This window comes from Macrobrachium rosenbergii, chromosome 17, assembly GCF_040412425.1.
Source record: "Macrobrachium rosenbergii isolate ZJJX-2024 chromosome 17, ASM4041242v1, whole genome shotgun sequence".
NCBI lineage: Eukaryota > Metazoa > Arthropoda > Malacostraca > Decapoda > Palaemonidae > Macrobrachium > Macrobrachium rosenbergii.
In genome coordinates this window covers 2,162,222-2,186,269 of record NC_089757.1, presented here as the reverse complement: position 1 = coordinate 2,186,269, position 24,048 = coordinate 2,162,222, and the positions used below count along the sequence as shown (strand labels likewise).

At 38.4% G+C, this 24,048-nt stretch overlaps 1 protein-coding gene across 3 annotated transcripts in view; it reads right to left on the bottom strand.

Annotated features, from left to right (window-relative positions):
- Nucleotides 1–6,357: 6,357 nt before the first annotated feature.
- The window catches only part of LOC136847657 (nuclear pore complex protein Nup54-like), a 33,825-nt gene continuing 16,134 nt past the window's right edge, over nt 6,358–24,048 (bottom strand). For all 3 annotated transcript variants that reach the window (XM_067119456.1, XM_067119457.1, XM_067119458.1), the window contains exons 6-12: nt 20,271–20,410; nt 19,634–19,707; nt 17,563–17,644; nt 13,260–13,365; nt 9,191–9,341; nt 8,834–8,953; nt 6,358–6,894 (exon numbers count right to left, since the gene is read on the bottom strand). In XM_067119456.1, coding sequence (XP_066975557.1) covers nt 6,685–6,894; nt 8,834–8,953; nt 9,191–9,341; nt 13,260–13,365; nt 17,563–17,644; nt 19,634–19,707; nt 20,271–20,410 — 883 coding nt within the window. In that variant the 3' untranslated portion in view covers nt 6,358–6,684. The remainder of the gene's footprint in view (nt 6,895–8,833; nt 8,954–9,190; nt 9,342–13,259; nt 13,366–17,562; nt 17,645–19,633; nt 19,708–20,270; nt 20,411–24,048) is intronic.

Here is a 24,048-nt window from a genome sequence, read left to right as displayed (position 1 = left end):
ATATATATTTACTTTTTTATATTTTTTCTAGAGAACGAACAAGCTCTTATCGTAGAAAATGGGTAGTTTTAGTAGGATACTGAAGTAAATTTCTCGCTTTCTACAATCCAGAATTGGCAAGTCATACAAACATTGTACGGCAATTTGTCGCTCAGTGTCGCTCACAGGGCGATATCGAGATACATAGATACATATTTACTCTGATATATTTTTTGAGAGAGCCAGTTTTTATTGTAGATAATGTGTATTTTAGCAAAAAAGTAAAGTATATTTCTCACTTCCACCTAAAAAGTCATACAGAAAGTTCGCAACAATTTTTCGCTCAATGCCAGTAAATGCAGTGAACAAAAGTGTTAAAAAACCCACTTAATATTTTTTAGCAATAATATTTCAGGACATGTTTATTTAGACATATACCATTCCAAAACTGTAAAAAAAACTAAAAATTTCGGTTGCCAAGTAAGTCAATACAAAACACTTTTGGTTATACTGTATGGACAAATAAAATACAACTGAAACATACAAGATCATGCATTGTCCCAAAACAATGATGAGTAATAAGGAGAGGAGGAAGACCTCTGCAGAGTGGAAACATCTGCAAATCAGTGGACATAAAGGGGATCTGAAACCTCCCTAACAGGAGAGAAAAATGGTATTTTCATAATAAAATTAAGTTTCATATATACTTACCAAGTAATTACATAGCTATACTTTCCACTCATGCAGCAGTTAAAAAATTTGAAGTTCGCAGTAGCGATTCGTTTGTTTATAATGTTGGTGACTACCCTGCCCTTTATCGGGGAACAATAGGTACAACATTAACAGCTTAATATTCATCAGAGGGGAGGAGGGAGGGCTCTGATCTTGTAATTACTTGGTAAATATAAATGAAACTTGATTTTATTATGCAAATGCCATTTTCATATATGTAACTTACCAAGTAATTACAGTGCTAGGACATTTCGCTACTGGACCATTCGTACCCGGACATTTTGTTACTGGACACTTTGCTACTGGACAGTTCGTTACTAGGACCCTTCGCTACTAGGAAATAGACTATCAAAAGCTATATTTGCCTCGTTTGTTGAATCGGTGGGGATTCAATTTTTTTTTAATTGGAATGGTAACATAAATGTTAATAATAACAATAATAATTTTATAAACTAACACAAGTGTGAGAAAAAAACAATCTTTCAGTTATAATTCATCATTTTTTACTAGCTGGTATCACTTACAATGTGTGTAGGAGCAGCTATGGTTTACCCGGGCAACCCTGCGTTCGGCCAGTTTTCTAGTCAGAACCTACCACTAGATGGCAGTAAGCTCTGACAAGAGAACTGGCGGTACAGTACACAAAAAAAAATGGCGGACAGACAAAAACTGTGAAGCCGGTGGTTGTTAGCGGTCATTTTTACACAATTCTGATCACGGTTTCACCGGGGCGGAACGGCGCTGTGCGCCTTATCCGCTTTTTGACCGATTCTTGGCAGGCACGTATATTCTGGCAAGAGGTCATATTGCTCTGCACGTGTTAGCCACAGGGGTTACAAGGGGGGAAATTGTACCCCTAACATCTAGTTATTGACGATTTACTATCCTAACCAAGAGAATCCTACCGTACCCGCCTTATATTATATAAATAAAAAACAAATGTGCCTTATTCGAAATCGGAATTGTCGGACCAATCTGGCAAGTCGATTCTTCTTCTTTTGTTTTCGACCACGGGCTGTTCCATCTGTACAGCGACGTCCCATATTTTTTGAGTGTCGCCAGAATCAGTACACATTTTCCTCTGCGTTGACTCCACTTCAGCTAATGGATATGTCCGTTTAATAAGTTTCATCAGAAACAAATGCAATTCATTTTCATTGTCACATAATTTCACCAAATCAATAATAGTCACCGGGTTTGCAGCGGCAAATTTACGTGAGAGGGATGAGAAGATGCCATGTTAACTGTTTGAATTCTGTGCTAGAATGGTCAAGCTGGGTCAGGTCGCTAGGTCGGGTAGGGTCGGGGTCTAACTACTTACCTGTGTGGACGGATTTGGATGTTGTGCGGTTACCCAGATGAACGAAAAACTACCCTGTATGTATCATAAAATCAAAATATCATAAAATAAAGTGTTATAGGAAAGTTGACTTTAATTTCAGTACTAATTAAAGTTTCAAGTTATGGGCGTTAGCTTGAATAAAATTAATTTTACATTCAGGGTCGTAGCAATTAATAACTTTCAGAGTCCTCTGCACACAATCCTTATATTTTTTTTTTCTTGGAAGCTGGGTAACCACCATTTATTTGTATTATTTTCGTTCTTGGTAGTGCTTCCTCGTTTTCTAAGGCATCAATAAGTTCCCATATGTTAGGGTGTGAGCTTGTAGCTGACATTCTAAGGGAGCTATGAAACCCCTCTAAGTTATTATTTGTCCTTGGCGTTTCATTGATTGTCCTTTCGTACACATTGCATAAATCTATTGGAAACAGGGGATCTAGTCTTCTCCTCCTAGGTAAACGGCCTCATTCACCACCAATATAATTTGCAGTGAAGTAAGAAACAATTTCTTCTGGGGCTTTGTCATCATCAATTAACTCTTCAAACCCTTCGACAACGTCGTTTTTGGGTAAAAATGCCACTGCTGGGAAACACCACACTTTCAAACTAAAGTCGTCGTCTTTATGGTATTGTTCCTTGTATCCAGCTTGAACTATATGTTTGTAAACATTCTGAGCTAAATGAAATAAACAACAGGTAACTTCCGTTTCAGAGAATTTAAGACTGCTTTTTCAAAATCAACCACAATATGATCTGGCTCATAATTTTGTACAAGCTCTTTAATTATAGAGAAGCGTTTGTAAGTGGCCTCGGTTTTGTCAGGTAGTACTGCAAAGAGCCGGGGAACACTTATGTCTTTATTTTGAATATGCAATCGTCAATCTAGCATGAGGAAAGGCAAAAGCAGAATTCCCTTGTTCCCTCTTAATGGACAACCAATCTTCTACCTCTCTAAGTGCCTTTCTTGCAGATGAAGAGAGAACCATCTGAGGTACGTGCGAACTAGAATAAGGAACGTGTAAGCTGGTTGGAAGTGCGAGGGGAAGGTTGCCAAAAAATATCTCATCAGGGAAGCATAAGCTGTAGGAGGAGGGTATGGTACTTCTACTTCCTCCTCTGAAGAAACAGGAGAAAAAATAAGGTCTTGAGAAGGCTTATGTGAAGGGGGAGCCTTATGCAGAAGGCCCAAAACATCTTCCAACTGCTTCTTGATCTGCGCGAAAGAAGGATCTTCAGGCATGCAAGCGGGAGACGATGACGTAGGTGTGCGTTCAGTGGAAGTCGGGTGGACAGTTGGCACCGAGTGCTTTGTGGGAGCTGAGCTGGCTCAAGGCGGTTGCTCTGGAGTCAGAGACAAGCACTTGACGACTGGGAGATGGTCTGGCAACAATATAGACACTCATATGGGCGTCCAGAAGAAGAAGAGCGTTTCTTAGAAGAACGCTTATGAGCTGAGTGGTGAAGTTCAGCATGTGAACGCTCAGAAGAGCAAACGGGGCTGTGCCACGTACTGCAACCTGCTTGCGGACTAACAGAACGATCTTTTGCATGCTTCGGAGAAAAGGGAGAGGCGTCTCTATCATGGTCCCTTCAAGGGACAAGATTCACCTGGGAAGCGCGAAAAACACCTCTTATTAGCACTAGTCCCTATTGGAGTCAGACAATAACTGGTGGGTGCTCATTGTGACACCTTTCCAACGACTGTCAGAATTATGAAGCACTGAGTCAGATGAGGGGGCAACTGCCTGTGGGGCAAACCCCGCTAACCTCCTTTGGACCTCCTGTGTGTCTGCTCCCAGGTTCAGGTGAGTATGACAGTGACCTTCGTCTGGGAGCGTCAACGGGACGGACAGCCACCTCCACTGGCACTAACATTTGTTTAATACTCTGCACTTCGTCCATAAGGACTTTAACCGATTCATCCAACTTAGACGCAGTATTAACTATGAGATTGAATTTACGATCAACCTTACTCTCGAGGCTGGCTATGGTACCAGGATCGAAAGCATGGGAGCCAGGAATAGGAGTTGATGGAGAATTATTAGGAGGACTAAGGATGGGGGATAAAGCAAGGGCAGGAGAAGGAATATTACGGTCAGTGAGTTGAATGTTAGTGACAGGCTCTGCACTCTGAGCTCTCCTTCTGGACTAATAGCCGCCTTCCTTTTCCTATCTCTATTTAACCTATCCAAATAAGACCTGAGAACCTTCCATTTCTTCTCATCCCATCCAACACAATCATCACAAGTGAGATCTATTGAACAATCTTGTCCTCTACATTTTGCACAGATCATATGACTATCATAGTTTACTTTGGTCATTTAGGTCTTGCAACCCCCCCTACAATACCTACAGTAATACTTGATGAACTGGAATCAGACATCATAAATAAACTGTAGAAAAACCACTAGGCTAAGCTGAAAAGCTACCAAAATAATGGGTATTTCACCAAATAGTCGGGAAAAGCGAAGAATAAACCTCAAATTCAACCACCAAATCATTCAATGGTGATGGTAAAGCCAGCAGAAAAGTAGTGACAATTGCTGTTAATGTTGTACCTATTGTTTCCCGACAGAGGAACTTCAAATTTTTAACTGCCGCATGAGTGGAAAGTATAGCTATGCAATTACTTGGTAAGTTACCTATCTGAAAATGTAGGGCAAAGACAGTTCCTACACGGACAGATGTGGAACTGTTAGCTACAGCAGAAACATAACAGCTTAATAAGAAACTCTAGAGAGAAGACATAGTATAAGGGAGTTTGGCTGACAAGGCTTTACCCCTGGTCCTGTTTAATGCCTCTGAAATATCAAGAGCAATTACTTGACATTCCTCAGAAATCTAGGGGGAGGTTGAGCAGACACAGTGTGAGAATAGTCGTTTGCCGAGTGTTCTCTTGGTGAGTTGTTGCCTCCTTTATTTATTTATTTTTTTCTTGCTGGCGAGCTGACGTCTGTCATGGGGTGCTTGACAGCGTCAGTCAAGTTCTGGAGGGCGGAACGACCAGTCTGGTTCAGAGCGGCAGAAGGTCAGAGTCTCGGCAGCAGAGCAGCGGAGAGTATTCGAGGACGAGATGGTTGTTGTATCAACTCTGTCGTGATCGTCCAGTGTTGGAGGTGGACATCAACACTGTTTCTAAGGACGAGGCGGTTGTCGTGTCGGCTCTGTCGAAGTTGTCCGGTATTGGATCGTGGCTCTCACTGTTTGAGGAAGTGTTCCCATTTGCTCTATGTATCACCATTTTGCCGCTTCAGTCTTAATTCAATTATGTATTATGCTGCCTATTTTTGTTTCTGTTTATTTTACAGATTGTTATTGTTGTTATGCTGCCTATTTTGTCATTATTATTGTTTATTCTATTTGTATATCTGTACAATTTTATAATTTTTCATGGCCTTATTATTGCGGTGTGGATTTGTTTATTGATGCCTTGACTGGTTTTAAATAGTATTTTTGTTAATTACACATTTTTGTGTTTTTGCCACCCAGAACCTGTGCTCACTTGTGAATAGGTATATTACTTATTGTAAATAAATTAATATTAAGGTCACACTTTGGTTTTGTTCTGCTCCTCCCTCCTTTGTTTGTCAACTTTCGTCAGTCATTACAGCCCAATTGCTTGTTTTGTTTAGAACCCGTTGATCTCGAAGTAGCGAGATCAGAAGACACACGCAAGACAGGATGGGAGATCAGACACTGATCTTGCTTTATGGAATCTGTACAGGTGATCAAAGGGAAGGCCATGAGGTTACAATAATGGAGCAATAGCTGGATGGTTGATACTGGTCACCCTCCCTACAAAAAGGCTGAATAAATGAGAGTTCACATGATAAGAGGATAAATACAATTACAATGATGAGAATATATGAGATGATACAAGGGTGAGCTCATCTGCAAATTCTTAAGGAGACTAAAGAGGGATGCCATCAATCCCCTCATGCCACTGAAGAACTGAGAACTCTATACTGTATACAAAATTTGTATAAGGAAATTTTAAGAGGAAGCAGTTTTAGTGAAATGGTCAGTGATGACTGACTCCCTTTTCAAGATCTTGCAAATATCACAGAACCTTTACTGTATCTTTCAGTCTTACAATCAGATGGGAAACTACATTGTGACTTCTTACAAACGATTTTATGAGAACCTAAAATATGAATTGCAAATCTTAAGTAACAATTTTGCTTAAATGCCACAGAAGAATACCATGTACCAATACAATCATACTTCCTGAGTTTAGAAAGCCCACAAATATTTCAATAAATACTTAATACAGAGAAATTACAAGTGTTTATAAAAATCAGAAATATCTCTATATAATAAATGTTTATTAAAATCACAAAGGCCTCCATACTATCCAAGGCTAACATCTCATCTGAACACGATCTCTTGCAAATCAACCTTATCAAACAATAAAAGTGCTCCCTCGTTGTTACCTGGAATCTTTTTCATTCTTGTCAGTTAAAAATTATTGCAATAAAAATCCTCCAAGTACTGTTAAATACTCCTTGGCACAATAGTAAAAATACATTGATTTTTGGTATCTATCAGTCCTACAAAAGATAACTGCACCACATTTTCCTGGGTATCTGATTACCATGAACATCAAACACAAAGTTTCAAATAAAAAAGAGTTAGCCTTTCCGTTGAATTTCCTCAACAATATTGTCTACAGTTTGCATATCGTCTTTCAGTACGCCTACAACAGCCTGAAGGGCATCTTGTTGTTTTGCAATATAGTGTGTTATGTCCTTTTCTTTGTCCCCAACCAAACCATAGCGTGGATTTCCTCTCGAGTTTCCTGGTTTGACAGACATCTGCGCCATGAGTTCATTCAGGCAGCCCTGGAACAAAAAATTCAGTCAAGATGACAAAACTACACCAAGGAATATGGGCCTCACCTCTGTTATCACATCTGGTGGAGGGTTATCACTTATGGCATTTTGCGCAGAACACACTATACAGTAGACAGTTCTAAAAGGTTCTTAGTATTAGTCCTTTGGCCTTTAACTTCAATGCTCTGTCTTTTACTCTTCACTTGGCCACTTTGGTCTCTTCCTCTCTACCTGCCCAGTTTCTTCAAGTTCACCTTTCACATGATTTAAGGACAAATCCTTTGGATGAGGCCTTCAAGAACCTATAAATGTTCCTCTGTGTTTTAGCTGATCTATACAGAGATACATAGACCTTGTAATATACAAATTTTAAATTGCATAAGTTTAGAATAAAGTAATGTAAAGGTCCTACATTAAAAACTAAAAATTGAAAACAACACCCAGTTGATGCATTAGTTAGTTATAAATGATTTGTTTAACCAGACCTCTGAACTCTTTTAGGGTTCTTCTCAATCTTAAATTCACCTCCCAAACAAAAGAAAGATTAACTAAAACAGCCACAATATCATTATAATTGGAGATCTATGACAGAGCAATAGCTTAATTGGTAACCACAAGGATTTGATCAGTGGGGTAGGATTATATGCTTACTTGATGGGCAAAGTTCATTCAACATTCCTATTCCTTTCAGGTTTGTGAACAGGTATAGTGTACCTGGCAGTCAAACATATTTTTTGGGAAACAAAAAATGTTAAAAGGAATTTACTTGTAAAATCTATTTCACACTACAACCATTATTTCTTTGTCAGAAATGATACAAGACCTAAACCATTTATCTCAGGTATTTGTAACTTTGGTTAAAACTGAAAATATGTTTAATACGACAGGATATTACATGTTTCAACTTATTAAATGACAAAGGTTTCTTTTGTGAGAAAATATATTAAAATTTCTGCTAACTTTCATCATCTCTAACAGACCAAACATGACAAAAAGCAACTTAATGAAAGATACTGATTCAGGAAAATGACATGAAAAAATTAAACATACATAACAGTGCCAGTCAATGGATTCATCTTCGGCAAGAGGGAGTGAAAGCAGAACAGCACAAACTATGAATCGCTTACAAACTAAAGAAGAATCAACCACATCAAGGTTGAAAACCCTTAAGTCTAAGAAGGATATGTAGCAGGGCGCTGGCAATGTCACAGAATGCCAGTGGAAAGTACCAGACAGCTGGGAGAGAGACAACTCAGCGGGAGAAGGTAGAGGGTTCTCGCATGATGTCACCATGGAATATGGGCGACAGCTGGAGCACCCTGCACAACACTTCAAGAGGCAATTGCCAAGAAACAAGAGCCCATTCTATCACAACTCTAGATAAATAAGCAACGGAAGAGGCAAAACATTCAGCTTGCACAACTCATTCCCATACAGCCTAATGCTTTCATCTCTGCTTCTAGATGACATAATGCAAAAACAGAAAACAAGCACAATACCATACGCCAGAAATAGTCAGAATTATTACTGACGCCGATTCACACCGCCTGTACCAGGACATGGCATGAAGAATTCTGGCAAAAACATAAACATAAACACAGACAGTTCTAGCAGGTTAGCCAAGCATTATTTTGTTTGAATTCCAATCGCACCTAATGGAGTGAAGATATAAGCTAGCTTCCACAGTAGGTACGATTCATTCCAAATAATAAAAAATGATTAAAAGATCCAAAATCACAGGTTGGAAGTTGAATAACATCTACTCCACCCAGCAAATATAAGTTAAATAAAATTAGTTGTCTAGTCACTAAAATCAGTCATGAAACAGGTATCTGTAAAGCCAGAGTTTATACTTAAAATGAATCACAAAATCATCTAATGAGAAGTTTTTCTGCTCACACAAAAATGATTGCAGTAAAAAACCAAAAAGTTATTTTTCAATACCTACCCTGTATTGTGTAGGTTGCATTAACTGCAGATATAAATCCTCTAATCTCATACGAATTTGTTCTTCTGTCTGATCTAATGGAACTCCACGCTTTCTTTCTACTTCTTGCGCTGAAACAAGCTGTAAAACATACACATGAAAGTAAATCCTTGAAAATAATTTCTGAAAACAAATTTAATGCACAGTCTTACAATTTGTTTATTAAAGTGGGTGACTACATACACTGCCCGTAAAATAGAGCAAAACTTACTGCACTGGCAGTTTCACTGACCTGAAATCATCAACTTCCACAATTATCAGTAAATAAAGCATGTTTAAAATACAGAAACATTTATTGTGCACGAACACACCACTCACCTTTAATATTCTACGAGTAAGATTAGACTGCTTCCATTTAGCATTCTGTATTGCTGCTTTAACTATTGTTTGCTTGTGTTTCAACTGGGCAATTTCATCCAGGATGTTATCCATGCTAGCATGAAGACTTTTCGCAAACTCCTCTTGATACCTAGAGAGAAGTAAAAACAAATTAAATGCTTCAGAGCAGAACAAATCTGAAAAAATGTGTTCCACAGATATAAATATGCATCTTGACTTTACCCACGTAGGAACAATTACAAAATTAAAAACAAACAAGGCCTAATTGTCATTTAAATACAAAAAGTGATGATTAATGGCAGTGAGACCATATCTTGTAACAAGAATCCCTTCTCTCACCTGCCCAAAAGTATGCATTAACTGCAGGAATTGAGGAGGAGCTCAACAGTGAGAATCCCATCTGCATTTATGGAATATGAAAATGCACTGTACTCTGTTAATTCATCTTTTACAACTAACTCATTACATAATAAGAGAGAGGATCTTCGAGTGGATGAGACTCTGCTGAATGAGTCTGAAGCTTTGACTATACTTGGTGTAACTTTTGACTCACATCTTACTTTTGAGAAACTTCTACTGAAAGTGCCAGCAAATGCCGCACGGAGGTTAGGTATTATATGTATGGCCTCATATATCAACACTGCCTGTTTAAGTCATTTATTTTTTCTACTAGAATTTTGCTTTCTGGTGTGGATGTCTTTCTTTTAAGTAGAGTGGTTTATGGTGGTAGATTCCCGTTTCCTAACATTAGCAATTATGACTTGGACCTTCGAAGGATGGTCTCTTGTTTGTCAATTTTTCATAGGTTGTGTTTTGACACAGAGGTCTTTTACATTTACAACTGGCCCCTGATCCTCTTTTACTGCCAACGGCGACCAAATTTGCTGAACAGCAGGATCAAAATGCACTAAATGTGCCACAATGTCAAACTTCTCAGTTCCAGAGGTCTTTCATTCCTCACACTGTTGGGCTTCCTCAGGATGTTGTGCAATTAGAAACTCAAAAGTTCAAGTGAAAACAATTCACTCTGTATTTCAAAACTTTATCTATATTTTTATATATTTATCTATTAACTTATTAATCTTTTTCTTTTACAAGAACGGGGTTTATCTTATAAATAATAATAATAATAATAATAATAATAATAATAATAATAATAATAATAATAATAATAATATGTGACTGCACGACTGGAAACTTGAACTTCTGAGTCAGAGCACTCAAAGTTAAGGAAGTAGAGAAATAATCATGTGATGATGGTGGATAGGAATAACATCCCTCAAATAAAATATTATACATATGATACAAGTTGACTTGTGTCGCCCTCAGCCTTCATTAACAACTGCATTCCCCAAAGGATGGGCTATTAAGGATTTTTTTTCATGGTCCTTTCACCCACCCCCAAGCTGAATTTCTTTCTCTTCTATTTTCTGTCTATTCTCTTTGGTTTTTTCTCATATTTCAACTTTTCTTACTCGCTCCAATTTTCAGACCTTTATCAACAAATCTCAAGGGCCAGCCCTAAGAGACTCCAGAAATCAATCAGTGGTCTGATTAAAAACCTTATAATCAAAACTTCTGCTGCAAACATACAGAATTACAATTATCTACAACTGATAGATATGAGACTATAATTTCATAAATACAGCAGTCATTTAACAAGACAAGAAAGTAGAGTAGTTAGGTTTTGTTACTGGCCTGTAGACCCTGCAGATCCTTTTGATTACAGAAAACAAGTTTATGTTTTCACAATTTGGTGCCTAATACCTTGCCACAAAGTCATGGACAAACAAAAGTACAGCCAATCCTCATCAGGTTTAAAATGCTACTCAGTAGGTGTAAGAATATACGAAACACACTTGACTTAATGTAAAACATAAGCATAGTGGACAATTCAGGCTTAACTGTGAAAATAGGTAAATGTTAACAAAAAATGTGGGTGCACAGTAATCATAAAACAAATATTGTACAAGATGAAGATGTTCTATTCTGTGAAGAGGAATGCTGGAAGAACAGGCAAAAGATTATCGCAGCACAATCATGATATAAAAAAAAAACAGGTTTTGACATAGGAAAAACCTATTTTTGTTAGCCGCTGTTCGTCCTCAAAGGAGTTACTCTTTTGGTCCTAGAGTGGCTCCATAAGATAGACCAACCAATTTCAAAGAATTCTCTTCTAGTTGGTCTGGCCAGTATAGTGCATGTTGACACTGAAAGAGTATAGGACTCAAGGCAAGAGGGCTGTTACTCATTTACAGCGGCTGCCAATGTTCCATTCCTATTATCAACCTGCAGATGTGGCATCGGTGCACTGCGCGCTGTTCATTAATGGGTCGACAACACACCTCGCGCCAGACCAACTCTCATTATTCTTTTTCAGGTCTATGCAGGATGATTATTCACCCAAATCATATGCCTTTTCGTCAGGGAAAGTGGGCGGGTTTGAGGACTCACAGCAGCTACTGAAAATAGGTTTTTCCCATGTCAAAACCTGTTTTTTGATAGCACAGCCACTGTTTGTCCCCAAAGGAGCTTGCCAAAGAAATTGACAGATGACGAAATAGCTAAGCTCTTAAAATTCAATCCCAACAACCCAGATAAAGTTTTCGGTCCAAGATTAAGCCACAAGCCATAAACCACATTCTTTATTCCAGATATCCAAAAGGTTTGGCAACAAAGGGCATGAAACTAAACACAAACTAACACTTATTAAGATGTAGTTCTAAAGCGACTTACCTAAATATGCTGGGTTTGGTCACAGTACTGTTGCACCTTTCCCAGCAATATCTTAGCATACCCACCACATCAGGAAGACCCCTGGTTTTCTGCCACAGCACTCACAGGGTTAGGACTTACTATACCAACTACTGATACATAGTGTGGTTGAATCTGTGTAAGCTCGCAGCAATAATAGTTTAGGAAATACTGTTCCTGATGACCATACATACACTCAAAGACTTCTTCGAAAGAAATATTTCTAAAGAAAACTACAGTAATGTACTTACTTTTCGAATGTCATACGACTTGGGAAAGGAGTGAGATCTGCCTTTTTAATAAGGGGCTCCACAACTATTCTCAGCTCATGTAGATGGAGTAGTCTGTTGTGCTAGGGTGTAAGAAAACGAACCTGCTGGGATGTTTGCACTGTTTAAAAATATTACTTTAATATAATTAAACATTGTTTGTTGGGTAGCAAAGAGGGTAGCTAAACAAAAATTTAATTCTCGCCCTGAGGGAGACACCGGCTCCCAACTTCATTGAAATACATTATCGGTTAAAAAAAGTTTTTATATAAAAATGTTACTGGGGCTTAATCCTATGTACTTAGCTTGCTTCATAGTTTGGTTCTTTTATGATGGCACTACGATCTTGGAACACTTATGCCGCACCCATTCTAGGTGCATTCTCATATTACAGAGACAAAAGAGAGTTGGTCTGGCGTGAGGTGTGTTGTCAGCCCAATAATGTACAGATCACAGCGTGCCGTTGCCATATCTTCAGGTTGATAATAAGAATGGAACCTTGGCAGCTGCTGTAGACAAGAGAAAGAGCCCTCTTGCTTTGAGTCAACATGCACTATAATGGGCAGACCAACAAGAAGACAATTCTTTGAAATTGGTTGGTATTTCTTATGGAGCCCCTCTAAGACAATACGAGCAACTCCTTTGAGGACGAACAGCAGCTACGCTATCAAATAGCACCAAGTAAAACTAATTACAAAGACTGCAGCAGACATGGAAGAATGCACATTTGCGCACACCCAGAAAATACGATACTCTCCCGCCATCTCATCCAAATCAAAACACACAAATATTATACCCAAATTTATCTGACGGGAACAGTCTGTTATTTATTAATAATGGATCTGATCTGCTACTGTGAAATCACAGATATGGCAGCATAATCAATCAACACCACAAAAAATTTTGCTTTTCAATAAAAAACACCAACAGCTAGACAGCACAGTTTCTTACAAATGAATAAGAAAGAATTCAGAAAAGTAATAAGAAATACACTTAAAGTTACAAAATATTAAAATATGACTAACTTGAACTGCTTTTGAAGTTCTTGGAATCCTATTCTGACAACTGGGAGGAAATTCTTAGGATCTGGATTCTCTCTTTTTCCCTGCTCCCAAAGTGCTGGATCAATTCCTGTTGACAAAAGATAAAATATATATTTATAAACATACAGTACAGTATATAAAAAAAAATTCTTAAAATCAGCAAAATCTTGTCTGAAACAAAAATGTCGTTCAGTCAACCTTGGGAAATGCAGCTAAAGCAGTAGAACGCTTAATTTAAACACAATCCAGTAACTACTCATTCTAATACCATCATCATCAACATTTGTCAACTTTTCCCTTTACGGGGTAAGACAAAAAATGGCTTCTGTCCGTTCGTCTCTGTCCTATGCTCTTTCTGCTTGTACTGGCATCAGGCCTAGATCTTACTATATCCCTTTTCTCTGTGATTCCATGGGCCTTCCTATAGGTCATCCTCCTGTTAAGTAAGTATAGCTTAGTTTTACCAGACCACTGAGCTGATTAACAGCTCTCCTAGGGCTGGCCCAAAGGATTACACTTATTTTACGTGGCTAAGAACCAACTGGTTACTTAGCAACGGGACCTACAGCTTATTGTGGAATCCAACCACATTATAGCTGAAGAAAATGAATTTCTATCACCAGAAATAAATTCCTCTAACTCTTCATCAGCCGGCGGCGGGAATCGAACTCCGGCCCATCGAATGACGGTCTGAAGCTCAACCAACTCGGCCAACAAAGGGCTTCATCCTCCTGTTACTTTATTTCGTTAACATCTGACTACAATACTGCTAGTGATTGATCTCACCATGAAACACTGATAATAATTTATATATATAGTATCAAAACTAATTAGTTTTAAAAAAATAATCACATCCAACTTCAATAAAATGCTTCTTCCCATGCGTCTGATTGCTAAGAGGTAAAAAAACATCTGTGATGAGTTTATAATCATTATTAAGTGTTTTAACGAGACCACTGAGGTAACTTATTTAGCTCTCACACGGTTGGCCTGATGAATCTGTCTCTATTAATGATTTACTTTTATTTATCAAATTACCATTTGAAGAATTTTATAACCAGGTAATTGAAAATGATGGAGACAAGAATTTTCCTCAACTGACTTGTTTTTGAAAATTGACATTTGTTGTCCATTGTATTTTAGACATTCACAATCGAAAAAATGTTTTAACTGTTGGTGTTACTCTGCATTCTGCAGACATACGAATTGGAACATTTGGGCTATTCATCAAAGTTCATGGGTCAAATGACAGTGATCAATTCTTAGATAATTCAAAATTACTTGTGTCATTCCTTTTGCTATAAGAAAGTCCATATTCCATCATCTAGTTTTACAGGCAGTCCCTGAAAATCGGTGTAAAATGGGATATCATCGAAAATCGTAAGAAAACTGTACTTTTAATCCTTTGGGTGTCTTGGAAACGACATAAATGCATCTTTATTGAGTTTTTCATCAAAAAACATCCAAATTTTGACCATTTTACCATTTTGGAGCCATATTTCTTGTCGGATCGGCAACGTAAACCAGAACATGCTTTGTAACCCAGAAATAATTTTTTAATGAATATATCTGAAGAGCATAGTAACCTCGGAACGGCATAAGCCGAGTCCGGCGTAATCTGGGGACTGCCTATATCTGCTTCAATTTGGTACTGTTGTGTTCAAACTCCACATATTCTGTCACTGACTGATTACAGTGTGTTTGTTATATTCACTAATACAAATTCTTGTAATAACAGTGTAGCAGCTTTGGCTGCTTTAAAGCTTCTTCATTTCCTTTAATGCCTACGTGGGCACGAATTCAACATTTTTATCAATTTCATATGTTTTTGTGAAGTTGGATTTAATTTGACGTGCAAAGTTATTTTTTGGATATTAATTATGAAGGGCTTCTGTAACACCTCTAGATTTGCCGAAAATTACAAATTTCTGTGATGATCCCACAGTCCACATCTGCTGTGAAAGCAGAAGCATTATTAAGCAAGGATAACAGGTCAATTTTGTTGAGTAATAAGGCTGAAAATCCCATATCTGAAAAGGATTTAGATTCATCAGTACATACTTTACTGATCAGGGGGAATTACCGTATGATGTTCACAATGTTCTGGGACACTGTATACAGATTTTAGATAAATTTTCATGTGTACAAGTTTGTGCCTTATGCATGGTCCAAGGAGGAGATAGTTCTATTGCCGGAGGATTTTTCATATTTATATTTGTTTACCAAATAGTCTATTTGCTCTGAATGGGAAGGTGATGAGTGATTATTTATAAATATATCAGTGTGATAAAGTTGTTTGTTGGTGAATCGCTTGCCAATATCTTTATTGCACTAGACATTGTTATTGCAGTATGCCATGATGAAGAATTAGAGGTAGTTCACCACTTTCAACTTGGATAGAAGAGCCTAGGGAAGATTTTAAAGCTTCATTGCATAATCCCAGTCCCTCATCATGGATTGCTGTACAATTTGATCCTGACTTTTTAACAGTATCTGAGGGTGAAGTGTAAACAGTACCTGAAATCCTTAGTCAAGAAGACAAAAAAGGTGCTTTCCACAGCAATTCAAGGTTGGTATGTCAGCTCTGCAATTTGTGTGAGATTATTTAACCAAATTTAATGCAATGCTGCATTTGCCTATTATGCTGGCAATATGGGCTTTCCAGTTTAGTTATGTGCCTAAGATTAAGCCTAAGAACTTTGCCATTTGACTTTTGGATGTGTTATGACCTCTGACTGATAAGTCAATCTCGCATTTTTTTTTTACAATTTACAAATTTACTAAACATCAAATTTATTAAACATAACTGCTGTGGTCTTTTCTAGAAACCTAATAAGGAGCACCACATGTCTACTTATACTTAAGCATTACTGACAATACATTTAGAAATTTCTTTGGCAGTGTGTAGCATATAGGAAAATTCTTCACGTAAATATTAGTTTTGATTCTGAATGAAATTTGACTACTAATGTCATTTACTGCTAGTGTAAAGAGGGTGTCAATAAAAGCACTTCCCTATGGAAGTCCATTTTTAAGTGAGCTAGTCGTTGAATGAATATCATCAATTTGAACTTGAAATGTAGTCTGTTAGATAGCTTTTAATTAAAACTATCAAGTGACAACATTATTTGTTGTAGAATGTTTTTAATATTGAGCATCTCCATGTGGTATCATACGCTTTTTTCTATATCAAAGAAAATAGCTATTGTTATTTTTTTTTGCATTTAAATCCTCTAAAGATGTGATATTCAAGATGGGATGGTGAATATTAACTTGAAACACGGCTTATGAGATTAATATAAAATTCTGACCCAAAACATTGTATTTACAGTTACAATATAATATATACCGAAGTACAGACATGTTTGTCATTCTATTAAAAAAATATGTATACATTAGTACTGTATAGTATTAATGTCAAATTACAAGACAGCAGTGCATTGGTTTACATACAAAATATTTACCCTTGCTTGACCATGTGAGGTGCTCCACTTTTTAAAGATGGAGAGGCATGCCACCTTCCCTCAAGGTTTCAAGGCCAGAATTTTTCTTACAACAAATAATTGTAGAGTTTTGTTGTAGAGTCTTCTGATGCATTGACTCTCTGCTGCCATCTTTTAGGCACCCCACCAGCAATGGGTTAAGGATCTTGGGGGTTTATGAGGAGGTAAATACTTATTTCATAATTATGATAAAAGATTCATTTGAGAGAGAGAGAGAGAGAGAGAGAGAGAGAGAGAGAGAGAGAGAGAGAGAGAGAGACTTATGAATGTTAATAGGTTCCGCCCCAGTGGGGTGAGGATTACCTCAGTGAGGCTCTTCATGATGATGGTATACTTTTTTTATAGAAGAGTGAACACTTATGTTTAGCATTTCCTCTCTTTCTCTCTCTCCAACCTAGCTTTAATCCACAGCAGTTGACTAACTAGGCACCTAATCCACTGGATTTCAGGTTATGCACTCATTTGTCCCTCCCTGTGAGGCTGGAATATTGTACTGTAAATGGTCCTAAGGTTTGTAAACTGAGCATACGAGGCCACAGGGCGAGAGATATACAGTGGAGGAGAAATAATAATATTAACTCTACTGATGCCAAAATTAATCTAAAAGAATGTATAGGAACTGTAAAAGAATTCTGGATTATCTGATGCTTACGAGTACCACCAAGTTGAGCTTTAGGTTAAAAACAAAAACATCTACAACTATCTACCAAAGATCATGAATCTTGAAAGCAAATCATTCTAAAAGTCAGTAGGATATCCAAATTGAGAACAGCACTACACACCTCTTTGTGGTGTATCCAGGTATTCTTTCTTCTGCACTTCAGACATTGCTTGCAGAGGTAAAACATCTTGGATACACAAATTCTGAAATAATAAACGATACAAAATGATAAAACGATGAAATCCATGGATAAGGCAAACTCAAATTAAAAATCTGCGGAAAAATCTCAGCACAAAGTAACATTGGGTAATGGCTCTTTCCTTCAATTACTAAATACAGGCAGTCCCCGGTTTACGACGGGGGTTCCGTTTTTACACAGCGTCGTAAACCGAAAATGGTCGTAAACCGAAAAATTGTTGAAAATCGTCAAAAATCCTAAGAAAAAGTTACTTTTAATGCTTTTGGTATATTGAAAATGATGTAAACTGCATTTTTACTGAATTTTTCATCAAAAAAGCATCCAAATTTTTATTATTCTGCTGTTTTGGAGCCATATTTCTTCTGTTGGATCAGCGTATGACGCGTCGTAACCCTGGAACATGCGTCGTAAACCGGAAAATAATTTCTGATGATATTGGAAAAGCGTTGTAACCTCAGAACGTCGTAAGCCGAACCCACCGTAAACCGGAGACTACCTCTATTCATATCCTATTTACCATAAACTTTTTAATAACTGTAAATATATAACATAATTATAGTAGTTCATTAATCTTGCCTACAACAGAATGACAGGTAACATTAAAAAAGCTATCTATATGCAAATAAACTTCTAAACATTTTCATCCTAAAGCCCACAAGTTATTTTCCTCAACCCAGTATCCTTACATTATAATGTATATGTATATATATATATATATATATATATATATATATATATATATATATATATATATATATATATATATATATATATATATATATATATATAAATAAAGATAAAATCACGAAGGAAATGGAAACACCGGAGTGCTGCGAGGCCTTTCAGACGCTAGTCCTTTACTTAGCAGACTGAAGAAATATAAAAGTATGTTTACAAAGAAAGCTCATATAAATGACAGATGGGGATTATAAAGGAAACATATGTACCTGGAATCCAGCACAATTGAAGAATTAGTAGAACTGCCAAAAGCAGGATTAAATATTCAAGAGGTTTTTACAAAGGATTAGGATCAACCGTTCAGGAGCAGGGACAAGACAATTAAAAGATTATACAGGTTCATGACTGACCACCTAAAAATTTTTAGTACAACACAATAATTCTCTTTTTTTTTATAAACAATAATAACTTTTCGCAAGATGAACATTTTTACAAATAAAAAAAATTATATTAAACATACGAATATATAGAAAATATATATCAAGTAGCTACCTTGTAATTAAGTCAGTGATTTTATCTTTTAGGTCATTCTTGAATATTTTTCTAATACAGGGGTCCAAATAATACATGCCAGGGCTAAGATTAAAATTACAACTGGAAGTAAGCTGGATAATAGCGGACTCCAATAGATTTCTTGAAGAGAAATCTTTCGATCTGGCAATCACTGAACTTTCAGTGAATTTGATATTGCTTACATTTGTAGCTTCATGATTGTATATAAATCATGGTGTGATAAAAAATCATATATATATATATATATATATATATATATATATATATATATATATATATATATATATATATATATATATATATATATATATATATATATATATATATATATATATATATATATATATATTTATATATATATATATATGTATATGTGTGTGTGTGTACTTAACAAAATTTTGGATAAGGAACTGTACTAAATAATGTCCATGTGCTTGAATAACTGATGCATTTAAATAACAAAAATGTTAACAGACCTTAGACATACTTTTACAAAACGATGGCAAAGTTGTCTATCTTTTTTCTTTGAACAGTGAGTAAAATAACTGAGAAATAGCTCAGGATTACAGCGTATCAGGAAGAGGGATGTCGACTAGAGATTAAGCCTCAAATACACGATGAACTAGTTCAACTTCATTCTTAATGTTAGCTAAGAGATTCCCATGACTAGCCAGCCAGAGGGGAATAGTAAATGTCATAGTAAACACAAGAGCAAATAAACTTTAATCCATTCACAACACACCTTCATGGTCTGAGAATATGACGGAAGTCCCATGTGGCGACAAACTTCAGTAGCAGGTGCTCTTTGCTTCTCTCCTGTAAGAGAAGAAAAATAATGGAAGGGATTTCTTACCACTACATATGTTATATATTATCCTACTTCCCAAAGACCATCCAAAGTTGATATGAACCGCCAGTGGAATACAAGTAATGTTACCCGAGTGACAATGAGCTACTTCCATGAGAAAGGGGAGGGAAGATGTCATGTGTCATCCCCTTGAGTCACCACAGGAGTCTCCAATTACAGCATTGCTTTGTTTACCAATGTATATAGATTTATTAATAGGTATATCTATTTCTACAGAAACAAAAACTTAACATTCTCATTATGGTAAGGTGAGATTCAGCCATATTTCAAGTTCTCCTTTATGTCTCATGTTTTACAACAATAATGGTAAGCACTGTACAAGTGCAATGATTTCTGATATACCAGAGTTATAAAGCTTTCAAGTATAGTGTAGTAATAACCTTATTTTTGACAAGTATAGGATACTAATAAATGTGCATGACATAAGAAAATCTTTAAAAAATCTGCAACCTTCAGCTCATATGTTTACCTTATCAAGAAAGTTTGCCTTTGTTAATCAAAGTTTACCTACCACTTCCTCCATGCTGCTGTACATACATCCTAAGATTTGTTTTATCAGGTAACTCACTCGCATACACATCATCAACAACAACTTCTGCTCCATTGAAAACAGATGATGAAAGGGTTGAGATAATCTGACTTTTGTGGGGTCTGAAAATGAGAAAGAAGGCAAACTATTAAAATGCAAATGGCATAAAATACCTGAATAAAAAAATAGTATTCTTGACACAGAGGTTATTCTACATACCCTTTAGTACGACTGTTGGTGGAAAAAAATAGGTAAAAAATGAAACTGAATCAATAGTAAAAAAAATCATTCAGTAATCCGTCAATTATGCGGATCGCCATTATCCAAAACTCGCCATTATCCGACACACCCAGACCAGGGACCAAGGCCCAAAAGATATATGATATAAATTTTTCAAAATTTAAAAAACTATCTTCTGATGGTTGGCAACGTTGCATGGCCTCAAGAAACTGTTGGTAACACTGCTGATGCTCTGGCTGACAGAGAAAAGGTTTTGGGGGTCGGGGAGGCCTCGAGAAGTTTCCATGGTGGGGGAGAGGGGTGGGGGGTAGCAAGGCAGGGTATAGGAAGGATCAGAGGTGTTGTTTTGAAAGGTGGGTGGGGCTGGGGAGCAGTATCTATGGCTGGAAAAGAGTTGCGGATGCAGTGTTGGATGGGTGAATAGGGCTAGGCAGACCTGCCTCGATAGAGCTTATTTGGTTTCGTGTTTTTATATTTATGATGTAGTAATTCACATTTTTTAAAGGATATGTACAGTGCTGAGAGAGAGAGAGAGAGAGAGAGAGAGAGAGAGAGAGAGAGAGAGAGAGAGAGAGAGAGAGAGAGGTATGTTTACATCGAAGTCTAAGTACAGTAACACACACTCCTTCACTTTTATTTATATTTTATGCTACAGTATTCTCATTAACATTTCTGAGTCCAGTCCCGTGTCAGCCGGTGAAATTCCATTACAGCACGAATTTCTAGGTATAACAATGCTAGATATACCAGAGAAAAAGAGCTTTCAGGAAAGCTGGGGTTACTACCCCCAGTCGACCGTCTTTTAGAAGACGTCGGTATAATGAAGGGTGAGTGAAATACCACTACCACGGAAATATACTCGAAAGACCTCTCCTTATCAAAACCCCCGTAAAAGAGCGGTGAGCCGTTACAGCTCCCACACTCTACACCCGCCAGGGCGGCGACACCAGCGCCACCTGCTTCATTCCATTTTCTAGCACGTGATTCGTCCGCTTCTTTTGTGTGCTCGTCCCTATTTTGGATTTATTTTCTTCATCTACGATGGCTTCGAGCACCTTTTCCATCTCTAAGTTAAGTACCATCTTCTTGTGGGGCTTTTGATCTATTGTTGGCTGTTTTGGTCTCGTATTTTCATAAATATTGAGATCTTACGTATGATGCCACAAGCGTCCCCTTTCAGCCATGGCGGCGAGGCGACTCCTTCTGTTCTTTCGGTCGGAGTTTTCTCCCAGTCGCTATATATTTATTTAGATTTTTGCCCTTGACTCCCTTCCTGGTGGTTCCGTGCGATGGCTCTCCCTCCACTTTGTTTTTTTGTTTTGCATAGGAGTTGCCCCATCCTGTACCCCCAACCAGGTCGGGTTCCTTTTCATTTAGTCTCATAGGCTATTATGTTATTATTGAAGATGGTGCTCTTAAATTGAGTTAATGTTTTTAGTTTTATTTGTTTTTGGTTGTGTAGTTTGCCTCTGATGAGACCTATAAATGTTTTGAATTACTCTCGTGGTAGGCTACACTTCCTGTGAACATAATTTTATTTTATGTGATGGTCATAGTGTAGGCTCCATCCCTTGCCCTGGGTGTGGAGATCAGGTTGAGGGAGTTTTGTTGCTGTTCCTCAGGGTCCGTTTGTGGGTCAGAGTGAGCCCCTTAGTCCTCTTCCCCCAATTTCGGAGGAATCGAGTTCTTTGGACGTGTTCCTCTAGGCTATTCGCCTTCTTATCCCCTGATCGTTCCCTGCTGGCTCTCGGCACAAAATTTTTCTCCCTGTTGGTTACTCCTCTCCCTTTTCACCCCTCTCTCCCTCCTAACCTATACTAGGTTTGGATTTATTAGGCTACGCCTAGGAGATGTTGGGCTTTGGGCTGTGTAGCTCCCTGGGTAGGCTTCCCTCAAGTTCCTTGGGAAGGAAGGTTGCAGTTGAGCGGGGTATCATGTTCTCCTTGTCTCCTCTCCCCTTCTAGTAGCCTACTCCTCTCCACCCCCCCCTCAGCCTTGCGACTCGTGCGGGTGACGCTAGATGGCGTTTTCTCCAGTCAGGGACTTCTCCTATTGGTTGAGAGATCGCTCCTCCCATGTCGTCCCCAGCTTCGCTGTGTTGGGGTGGGTGGTTCGTTTGCTCGAGCGTGTTCGGATCCTGTCTCGCCTCTCGTCTCCCCATCGGACTCACGAAGTTTGGGTTTAGGTGTGGCCCGCCGTATATTATGGACATTGTTCCTTTACCCATTAGCTTCCCGGCGGGAGATAGGTGTGAGATGGTTCCATGTAATGCTAGTATTCGGACCCGGAGGGTTACCATCATTATTAATTTTGTTTATTGTTATTATTATTATAATTTATTGTTATTATTATTATTATTTTGTTTTACCATTTCGTGATTCGGTCCCACACCTGGGGCTCCGCGTTATTTTCTGGCAGCCCTTAAGGTTGGTTCCTGGTTTCTCGTTCCTTCATTCCCGGAGCCCTCCGAGTATGAATCTTAAACTTCCACTCGTTGCATTTAAAGCTTATTGGCCCAGTTTTTATTTGGTAGTTCTTCTACACCGAGTATTCGGTTGTAGTTGAGTTTCGGCCTTGCCGGCTTTATTTTGCTTAGAGTGTGAGTTCATGTACTGTTACTTTTACAGACTGTGCGTTGTGAGGAGCCGGGTGTACGCCTCCCTTCAACAACCCTACGGGCACGTAGTGTGTCGGACCCACGCTGGTTGTGCGGTCCGGCTAGACGACCTGGTTGTTTGGCACCCGATGGCTGTGAGGTTTGCTTCGCTCTTTCCTCAACCATCCAAGACGAGTCGGTAAGTGAAAGTCTTCTTTCCTCCGGTCCATGCTCCTCATATTGTTACGTTGATTATATCTTCCGTCGGTCTTTGTATTCGGACTAACCACAGGTTTCCTTGCAGGCGGATGAAAATTCCAAGAAGTCTGCCTTGGAATCCCTCCGGGCCTGGGTGGCTGGGTTCGGCAGAAATGTTCCGTCGGGGAAGCCCTCGTCCTCGGCGCCAGGTTGAGGATCTGCTTTACCCGCGCACGGGTGGCCGCAGCAGTTCCGGAAGAACTTGCCACCCCTATTATCCAGCAGATCCTCGATGCGACCCAGCCACCTCAAGTGGACATTTTTGTGCGCCGAGGTCTCGGAGGATGTTGCCGCACTAAATCTCGACTTGGAACCTATGAATACGGAGCAGGACCAGGTGGTAAGTGGAGAGGTAAGTGAGGAGGTTGGGGCGGGCCCCTCTTTGTTTAACTCCCCTGATTCATCTATGTCATCTTTTTCAGGTTTTGTGAAGTCTTCTTCTTTGGGTGATAGAGCTCCGTCTGCTATCCCCAAGTTGAAGACTTCATGGAAAAGCGAAGGGCTATAAGTCCTCGTCTTCTAAGAAGGCATGCCCTTCCCCGTCGAAGGCTAAGGTCCCAGGACCGGTGGCCTCCGGGAGTAAGTCTAGCTCCTCCAGCAAGGGCGCGAGTAAGAGGGCTGCAAAACCAAGCCCTCCTCCCCAGCCTCTTTTTGGCGCACAGGCCC